Source organism: Lipotes vexillifer, unplaced genomic scaffold (genome assembly GCF_000442215.2).
Source record: "Lipotes vexillifer unplaced genomic scaffold, Lipotes_vexillifer_v1.1 scaffold240, whole genome shotgun sequence".
NCBI lineage: Eukaryota > Metazoa > Chordata > Mammalia > Artiodactyla > Lipotidae > Lipotes > Lipotes vexillifer.
In genome coordinates this window covers 923,356-933,669 of record NW_006797481.1, presented here as the reverse complement: position 1 = coordinate 933,669, position 10,314 = coordinate 923,356, and the positions used below count along the sequence as shown (strand labels likewise).

At 49.5% G+C, this 10,314-nt stretch overlaps 1 protein-coding gene across 3 annotated transcripts in view; it reads right to left on the bottom strand.

Moving 5' to 3' along the window:
* FGFR2 (fibroblast growth factor receptor 2) overlaps positions 1–10,314 on the bottom strand; it is a 105,623-nt gene that overhangs the window by 9,479 nt on the left and 85,830 nt on the right. For all 3 annotated transcript variants that reach the window (XM_007469561.1, XM_007469562.1, XM_007469560.1), the window contains 2 exons: positions 8,298–8,408; positions 6,183–6,373 (listed from right to left, as the gene is read on the bottom strand). In XM_007469561.1, coding sequence (XP_007469623.1) covers positions 6,183–6,373; positions 8,298–8,408 — 302 coding nt within the window. The remainder of the gene's footprint in view (positions 1–6,182; positions 6,374–8,297; positions 8,409–10,314) is intronic.

Sequence of the window (10,314 nt, the reverse complement as noted above, 5' to 3'; positions counted from 1 at the left end):
CGCGGGCCTCTCACTGCTGTGGCCTCTCCCGTTGCGGAGCACAGGCTCCGGACGCGCAGGCGCAGCGGCCATGGCTCACGGGCCCAGCCGCTCCGCGGCATGTGGGATCCTCCCTGACCGGGGCACGAGCCCGTGTCCCCTGCATCGGCAGGCGGACTCTCAACCACTGCGCCACCAGGGAAGCCCTAATGACCTTTTTTAATGCCACAATTATTCCCCCTCTGCAGGTCCGGACACTGCTGCTTTCTTGCTCATTTTTGAAACCGTCCCCCCGCTGAGCTCTAAACCCGTCCCTTCTCGTGGCTCACTCACCTTCTCTCTCCCCGATCCCTCAGATTCCTTGGCTTTGGCTTCTCTCTCCCTCAAAATAGAGGACCTGTCCCATTACTTTTGTATATTTCCACATATCCACATGGCTTCCATTCTTAGATACATACAGAAGATCTGCAAATCCCTATCTCTAACCTGACCTCTCTCCTGGGATCCAGATTCTCATTTTCAATAGGACATTTCCACATTGACATCCCTTTGGCACCTTTAAATTCAAGGTCTCTACTCTATTCTTATTTTCTTGGTCTTTTTCGTATACACCTGAGATACATACAGCAGAATTTTTTACACACTCCTCCCAAGTTCTTTTGATTTCAACCCCCAAATGCCTCTCCAGTTTGTCCACCCTGCTCCGTTCCCACTCCTAAGCCCTTAGTTCAGGGTCTCATCACCCTCCCAGCAGGTCTCCGTGTTCAAACTCAGCACTATTGCATCTTCTCTGCTTCCCTCAAATTATGTTTCTGAAGGAGCTGATCATGTCTGTTCCAGGCTTATATGAAGGCCAATGCCCGTCTATTCATATTGTCTGTCCAGTTCTCACCCAACACCTGGTCCCCACACAGGGCCCAACCTGTGTCTGCCACATCCACGGGGGCCAGATGCTGAGATGCTCGCTACAGGGCAGCTGATTTATGGTTCCGATACTAACTCTTTGGTCTCAGAAAGCTCTAGTCATTATAACTTCTATGTTCCCTTTCTACAAATGATACGTTCTTGTAAGCTGTTAAAAGTGTTTTAGCTGTACTTTAATACACCAAGGTTTTACCAGGATACATGGTAATTAGGGTCCCAAATCATCACCTCCTAGTTTTGGAAATGGTAAGGTATAAAGAAGTGAACAAACATCCCTAACAAACACTTTTACACAGGTTCTAGGCAAAGACTAACTATTATATGAAGGAGAGAGTCTTATCAACCGATCTGACATGGGTGAGATGGGGCTGATTTGAGACTGATACTCCACAACATGGCCCATTGAAAAAGGAGCAGACCAAACTCTCTCTGAAGAATAAACGCGGGATAATTTTTTTCTGCCCGCCCTCCAACTATTCCTTGTTTTTAATCTGCTTCTGTGGCCCCCTGGATGGGCTGAGACCATTGAAGGGAAGGCAGGAGAGCCCCACAGGCATGCCTGTGCCCGGCCAGAATGGAAGCAGGAAATGTGAGAGCTCCCAGAAGCTGCCCGGGGATCCAGCTGGGGCGGGAGCTGTGTTCCTGGTTTTGGAGGCCTCTGCAAATCGAACTTCCAAGCCCTGGGCCAAACTCTCCCAGTGGTGTGTGCTCCCTGCCGACACAACTCTGTGAGTTTGGCAAGCTGTGTGGTCAGAAGAATCTGACTCCCCGTGCGTGGGGCTCTGACCACACATAAGGGCTCAACTCAAGAGTCACTACAACGGCGACCCCCATTTTCTCCAAGAGAGCCAGAACTCAGCACCAACCTCCCGCATCCCAGGGTGCTAGGAAACACCAAAGCCCACCCTCTGGGCTGAACAAGAAGAGACTTGGAACCAATACCAGGAAAAAGAAAATAATCAAAGTCAAGCCAAATTCCCATCATCTGCAGAAATCTGAGTTATTCTCCAGTGCAAAGAGCTGACCATTTTACATAACTAGGGCTCTCGGACTGTTTGGTGTTCCATTTCTTCCATAAACAAAGGTCAATGGGTCGCTAAGGGAGGGAAGACTAACACCTCTATGACCCTGACAGTGTGCTGGGTGCCTCTGCACAGCTGATCACATTAAATTCCCATAGCAACCTATGAGATGGGTATTATTATAGCCATTTTACAGATGGGGAAGTTAGAGCTTGCTAAAAAAAGAAAAGCCAAACAAACAAAAACAAAAACACCTGCTCAAGTTTAACACCTCGGAGGTTTAACTGGCCTTAGGATTTTGTAAGAAAGAAAAATTAGTGTACTTTGCACTGAAAATAGAAAGGCTTCCATAACTGGGAGAAGGCTCAAATCCCACATCACCTAATTGTATTACTGTACACATCATGGAGTTTCTTAAATTGTCCACCCTCAGCGTCCCCAGGTCAAGGGCAGGACTGCAGGTTCATCTCTACATTCCCAGCACAGAACCTGACCCAGTAAACGTCCATTGAGCTGAATTCCTAATTACACTCCATCAGCAATGAACCAGATGTCTCAGCCAACATTTCCTCAGGAGGGTCTCTAACAAACTTATCGCCATCCACCGGGAGGGAATGGGTGTGACGGGGCTGACCTGTCCCCTGCTTCTCCATTTTCCACTGTCAGGAATAAGCCCTCCATTTTTGGAAGCAGGTTCCACTCAGGGGACCGTTCTTAAGATCTTGGTCTAGAACCTGCTTCAAACCTGTTCTAGGTCCTTAACTGCCGGTGGCCTTCAGCAAAGAGCTTTGGAAACACAACTACAAAGCCCTAGGAAACAGGACTCTGCCCCCTCTACCCCACCCTGGGTTAGCAAACAAAGCCCCAACACAGGGCATCTCAATGGTCCTCTTCTCAGTCCAAGGAGGCAGGGAATACCTGAAAGCAGGATAGGTGGGTAGAGAACAAAAAGGCCAGGTCTGGGACCAGCCACTTTACTCTCCAGGCTGACGAGTCCCCAACTCAGAAATTAGGACAGTGACTCCCTCATACCTGGGCTCAAAGCTTTCCTGGCACTTCCAAACACTCCCCTGCATCCTTATCCATAAGATGGGGATTTAAACACACCTGTTTCTGTGTTGTTCTGGGGTTATGGACGATACTGTATGTAAAATGCTTGCTCCATGCCTGGCAGACATTAAGCTCTCGCAAAGTGGTAGTGATTAAGTAATAATGATAATTATTATTATTACAATACTATTAATAAGGGCATTTTCAGTTTGTCATTCTAAAATGTATCCTTTTCCCCATCTTGCCAAGTTCACCTGATTCTTAGTTCTCTCTCCACCACACCAAGCAGCTCCAAAGCAGGAAGGATCTCGTCCTTGGCGGTAGGCGGGGGACCCACCACTGCTCCCAAGCCAGACTCCACCAGCTCCTTTCTCCTCTTCCACCTTCCTGAGACTCCTCCCGGGGCCTCTGTGAACCACATTCTGGGTTCCCTCCTCCCTCTCTGACCCTCTCTGACCATGTCTCCTTCGTCCTTTCCTGTGCTTTCAGCCCATCTCTAGATTTGAGAGTTTTCTCAGGGTTTGACTCCAGGCTTCTGTTCCCCCTCTTCTCTGTCTCTCCCCAACCTCCCCACCCAAGGAGAACCCACCCATTCCCATGGCTGGAAACTACACTTCCTTCACTGGCTCCGGTGTCTAGCCCAGCCTTCAGAGCTGAGCTTCAGCCCGCAGCTTCCTGGTCGACATCTGCCCTTGAATGACCCTCAGACATGTTCAAAACGTACCTTGGATTTCCCACCAGAATCTATTCCTGCCACCGCCCCATGCCCCCATCTTCCTCATCCCGATTAAGCTGCACCACCATCCAGTCTCTCAAGCGGGAAATCCAGGAGTCAGCCTTGATCCCTCCTATAGCTACTCAATCCATTAACTGTCCGATAGCAAAATATATCCCAAAGCAACCTACTTCCCTTGTGTCTATCGGGGCCAGAAAACGTCAGCCCAAACCATGGTCACAGGAGCCAGCTTTACAGCACAAACCTGATCAAAATCACTCCCCCTCAGCGGCTTCCCCAGAGCCCAGAGCACAGGGCAGAGTCCTTGCCTGAGGCTGTCAGGCCCTGACGCCCTAGGGGCTCCACACAGCCCGTCCCTCTGTGGGAGGGCTCGCCCTTCACCTCCCCCTGCAACCTCCCAAGTCCCCCCTGTATCTGACCTCACACCGTCAGTTTCCTCCACAGCCCGGTTCTCAGCCTTTCACATACTTATTTTAGGCCCACATTTATTGTTGATTTCACCTGCTGCCGCCCATAGTTCCTGCTCCAAGAGGCCAAGGACTAGGTCCATCCTGGTCACCTGACCCAGGATACCAGGCATCCGAATCAGGAACGCTCAGCAATATTCGTTGAAGGATTAATAAAATGGCCAGGCCAGTCTCCCACCACTTTGGATTAGTAGCAGCGCCCTGCTGAGTCCAAAAACTCCTTCCTCCCTCTCCCACACCAGGAGGACAGAGGGCGACCAGGACCAGAGGCTCAGGACAGGCAGCCTGCGGACAGGCTGCCTCCCCAGGGTTTTATTTAGCAATAGTTCCAAGCTACAGAAATGGCGAAAGAGAACAACAGCTATCCAGGTTTGCCAGATTCACTTGTTAGGCTTTCTTGCTCTCTCTTTCTCTCTATACCCAGCCTCCCTGCACACACACACACACACACACACACGCACGTGCGCACACACACACACACACACACACACACACACACACCTTATGGCTGAACCACTTAAAAGTGAGCTGCAGACCTCATTAGCACATACCTCCCACCTTACACAAGACCTCTATCACCACCCCCAAATTTAACATTGAAACAGTCACGTTATCTACTATCCTATCAATTTCACATTTCAATTGTTCATAAATGTCCTTTATAAAAGTGGCAGCCCCACCTCCCATCCAGAACACGATCCCTTCCGGGATCACACCTGTACATTCAGTTGTCACGTCTCTTAAGCCTCCTTTAATCTGGAACCATCTCCCCAGCATTTTTTTGTCTTTTGGGACACTGACATTTTGAAGCAATGTCTTGTCAAATGTCCCACATTCTAGATCTGATTGTTTCTTCCTGACAAAGACTTGTCAGCTGGCAAAGTCCGCTGTGCACACGCACGTGTACACAATCGCACAACCCTGCTTCGGTTTCCTAAAATCTATACTTTGGGACATCTTACAGGAAAAAAAAAAAAAGCTCTGAAAAATCTTCAACTCTGGACTCTCTTGAAAATAAAAAAACAAAAACAGAACATGTGGTGGCTCTGGCCGTGTTCCCACATGGCTACAGACAGCAGGGGCTGAGGTGCAGCCACCGGTCCCCAAATCCCTACTCGGTGTGATGTGACAGGGGCTGCCTCGCTCACTCACGTGACTGGCATGGCCAGGACCCAGCCCAGGCCACAAGGGGACAGACGGTCCACGCCCACCAGAGGCTCTTACTTCTTCGGGGACCAGAGGAATCCCTGATGCTGCATTAAGCTCCAGCGCAGTTAGGAACTGACCCACCTCTGCCCAAGAAGGTAGGTCTGTACTTTACCCCAAGCGTGGGCCAAGGAAGGGTGTCTTGGGCCGTCCAAATACCCCAGGGGATATCTGGGCACCTGTCTAACTGCTTTCACAATAACTCAGATGTTTCAAGTCCACTGCGTGTGGCATGCTCGGAATGCAGGCGATTCACCTCAGGGGACCTGGCCAATTTCTAACCGCAGAGGGTCACCCCGCCAAACGAGACAAAATAAATCCAGCGGATACCCAGCACTCGATGTTACCAAAATACCCCTTCATTTGATCTTTGTTCTTAGACTATTTAACGTCATTTCAAACTCAAAACCATGAAGACAACACCCGAAGTCCACGTCCAAAGACTCAATAACCACAAAACAAATAAAGTCAAAAAATCCTCAGAATTAAAGGCAGCGCCCCCCCTAACCCAACTGCTGTCCACCTGGAGAGCCGACTCCCTGGCAGACCACAGCCAGCCGTGCCTGCGAAAAGAGACATCTCTTCTGCTCATCTCTGTGGTGTCACTGCTGGTTTATGAGGCTTTGGCTTTTAAAGAGTTCATTAAACCCCAGCGTGAATAACGCAAGACATAGTCTCCAGGTCGTACAAGACAGGCAAGGGCTTGATTCAGCAAACGAGCACGTCCCAATGGTCTGTTTTCTTCAAAGACATTTTTCACTGGAATCCACCCAACCAAGGAGAATGGGAAGGACTCACTTTTTGAGAAGCCAAGTACTCCATGCCCCGGGCCAGCTGGTAGGTGCATGACACCAAGTCCTTGAAGGTCATCTGCTCCTCGGGAACGCGCGTGATGTCATAGGAGTACTCCATCCCGGGCGGCCTCCGGGCACGGAGGTATTCCCGGAGGTTGCCCTTTGAGGCGTATTCGACTATGACATAGAGCGGCCCTGTGGACGAGAACACAAGTTGGAGAGGCAGGGAAGCCCGGATCTGCCCTGGGGCAACTCAGCAAAGGAGTTTTACTTATTACAACCCAGTGCTTTATCACTTTTTAAAAAATTTAAACATACAGAAAGCACACACAGAAATAGAACACCTGGCATTCTAATCTCCCCCAAATGACAACCGACGCTTGGTCGAGATAGACTCAACAGTCTTTAAGAAATAAAACAGCGATACTACAGTGAGTGTCCTTTCCCTGTCTCGCCCAGCCTCTCACCTGCGCCCTCTTGGAAAGCAACAGCTACCATAAATTTGGTCCTTGTAGTGCATTTTAACTATTTTACAGATACCTATGTATCAATAAACAATGTATTATTTTTAATCACATCAATGAGTAATAAAGACAACCAGTATTCCCCCCACATATTATCTTTCTGGAAGCCAGTCAGGCTGATAAAAATAGATCTAGATCATTCCTTTTAACAGTTACATAGATTCTATCATATAAATATACCACATTTATTTCTCCATCCCCCTATGGGTTGTTTCCGGGTTTGGGCCATTGCAAACAGTGTGCAGTGAACACTGCTACGCACGTCTCTGTATATATATGTGCAATAATTTCCCCATGGTATAGACGAGCCTGTTTTTGTGTGTAAATGTTACTGGCACACAACGTGGCCCATTCATTTCTGTATTGAGTGGCAGCTTTCTCACTGCGTCAGCAGAGATGGGTAGTTGTCACAAATCCGAAAATATTTACAATCACCCTTTACAGAAAAAGTCTCCTGACTCCTGGTATAGACCTCAAAGGGAAATTGCTGAGGCAAAGACAGGCGTTTTCAAGTTTATTAATTAACATCAAACTGATTCGCAAAGTGCCACAGATCATCCATGAGAGAAGCCAGGGGTCTCACTCCCCTGAGGAAGATAATGTGCCCCTTCCTATCTGTCTCCCCTCTTTCAGGCCACTCGTGGGAGCTCAGCCACCTGGTACCCATAAAAAGACATGGGTTCCTCAATCCCCACTTTAAGGGAAGAACTTAGCTCAACCAAAATGTAGGATCTTATTTGGAGAAATCTCTCTTAGCACTTACAAAACGAAAACATAAGGAGGCTGACTTTTCTGAAAACCCTCCAGGTTATACCCTAAAAACAGGAGGACGCTATAGGCCTTCCCATCCAGAGTTGCCCAATGCCCACCTTCCCGCCCCCAGAACCCAGGCACAGTCATAACATCTTCTTTGTGTTCGTGGCCAGGAACACTTCCTGAAGGGTTTTGTTTTTTTGGGGTTTTTTTGGCCACACCACATGGCTTGTGGGATTTTACTCTTTTTTTTCTTATTTACTTTCGTAAATATTTAGTTTTGGCTGTGTCGTGTCTTCGTTGCTGTGCGGGCTTTATCTAGTTGTGGTGAGTGGGGGCTGCTCTTCGTTGCGGTGCGCGGGCTTCTCCTCACGGTAGCTTCTCTTGTTGCGGAGCACAGGCTCTAGGCACGTGGGCTTCACTAGTTGTGGCACGTGGGCTCAGTAGTTGTGGCTCGTGGGCTCTAGAGCGCAGGCTCAGTAGTTGTGGCGCATGGGCTTAGTTGCTCCGCGTGGCATGTGGGATCTTACTGGACCAGGGCTGGAACCCGTGTCCCCTGCATTGGCAGGTGGATTCTTAACCACTGTGCCAGCAGGGAAGTCCCAGCTTGTGGGATCTTAGTTCCCTGACCAGGGACTGAACCCAGGCCCTAGGCAGTGAGAGCTCAGAGTCTTAACCACCGGACCGCCAGGGAATTCCCCCTGAGGGGGTTTTTAAGGAAAACTTTAAACATGCACTTGAGAGGCCCTAGGAGCAGGATCTAAGAGTCCATCCATTTTTAAAACAGTGCTGACATTGAACCCTGGGTTATGTGGATGAAAGCTCTTTTTCCTCCTACTCACCATCCTGAGTACAGGCTCCGAGGAGATTTATGATATTTTTGTGTTTCCCAATCATCTTCATCATCTCCATCTCTGACACCAGATCAGAAAGGTCCTTCTCTGTGGCATCATCTAGGAACATTAGGTAAATTACAGATCAGTTTCCTCTAACCCGTCGGTTGCTTCTGTTAGCTGATGAAAATTTGGTTGAAACAGCATGAAAGTCAATTTTAGAACCAGAAACACTTTCCAAATCATCTTACTGGTGAAGCGGGAAGGGCCCAGCACTGCCCTGCTCCGTGTCGAATAGCTAATTTGGGGTCAATAGGGTCAAAAGTCAGAACAAATATATAGGCCTTGGATGCCAAGGCCAAATCTTTTCCAGCAAACCTCACAAACGAGGGGGCATTTTTCTCTACCGTGAAATAATTCCATCCTCTGGCAGACCTAAGGTACCTGAGAAAATCACATCAAACTTCATGGGGCCTGAAAGCAACTGTGAGGACTTCCGGGCAGGAAGAGGGAGAGGAGTTTGGGAGGATTTCACATCACTTCAGACTTTCTCTGCACCACGTGCTGCTAAGCTGAGCCCTCGCAGCCCACAGAGTATTCACAGCTGGATTCAGAGGACACCCCGTACTGAGGACAAAAGTGCGTGTGTGCACGTGCATCTTGAGGGGGCAAAGGTCCATGCCTTCTACGGGCTTCCAAAGGGGCTGGGATTCCCCTCCTAAAAAATTAAGGTTTTAAAACCCTCTGCTCCATAATTTCAAGCAAGAATGGCTTAGGTTCTGCATACACAGGCTCACAGTTAGCTTCCAAAAAGGGGCAAGATTCTTCTCCGGGTATCCCCCTTTGAGCTAATTCAATATGGGGAAATCTGGGCTTACTATAAAAAATGAGGTAAGGGCATGGATAGAAGCCATGCTGCATAAAGCTTTTTAGCTTCACAAAAGGAAGAGCAACACAATTGCCTGGCGTGTCAAATCCACGCAGACTCACGTGGAGGACTGAGCGCCTCCCCCTCGGCTGCAGAGGCTCCACTGCGGTGACACCGGGGGGTCTCCTCTAAGCTCTGAGCCACCCACTGGCTGTAAAAACGGCCAGGTCATAAGGGCTCTGTGGCTAAGGGCCTCCTCCATCCTAAGGGAGGGCCAGCCTTGAAATAAACAGAGAAAGAGAACTCCCAGACCTCCTCCCCCTGAGCTCCGTAAACCGAATCAGAAGCTCTGTCCACAGAGACCGGGAGCCTGGGCCTTCCGCATACTTGGCCCTGGTACACGGCCAGGGGCTGTTGGGGCGGCCGGTGGGAGCCCCACAGCTCTCTGCACCTGCCACTCGGCAAGGCAAAGGCACAGGAGGCAGGCCCAGGCCATGCAGGATGCAGGCAGAGGGCTGGCTGCCTCTGTTGGTGGAGCTGAGACATGCAGGGTGGGAGAACGTAGTCCTCCCAGGCATCACACCCCAAAGTGGGGAGCAGCTCAAAACACCCTAGTATGCCTTGGGAGCCATTCAGATCCATAGCTAAAAAAAACAAACAGAAAAAAAACACCCAACACCTTTCTGACTATTTCCACCTTGCTCCCTCCCCTCAGGGAGAGACGTGGTGACTATCCCACAAAAACCCATGAAAGAAAGAAAAAGCCTAGCCCCCGGGGCATCCACAAGGCGTGAGGCCCCCCATGTCCTGAGAACAGACCTCTCTCCTCCGGACACGTGGGAAAAACTCAGCTTGGGGTATCCTTTCTGAGATGCGTACAATGGGATTTATAATGCAACCATTCCCTATAACTCCTCTCATAAAAGAACACTGTGGGAGCATGAAGTTAATGGTTAAAAGTTCTTTAAGCTCCTTGGACGTAGGCATGAAGCTGGGTTGGAAGGTTAATGCAGAGACATTCAGGCTCCCACGAAGGCCACTCGACGTTTACATCCCTGGGTAACGGCTCACACGTCCCAGAAGGCTCTAGACCAGCACCAATCCGGTGAGTCCCCTTTCAGCTTCCCAAGCGACTCCCACAGACAACGTCATTCCTGC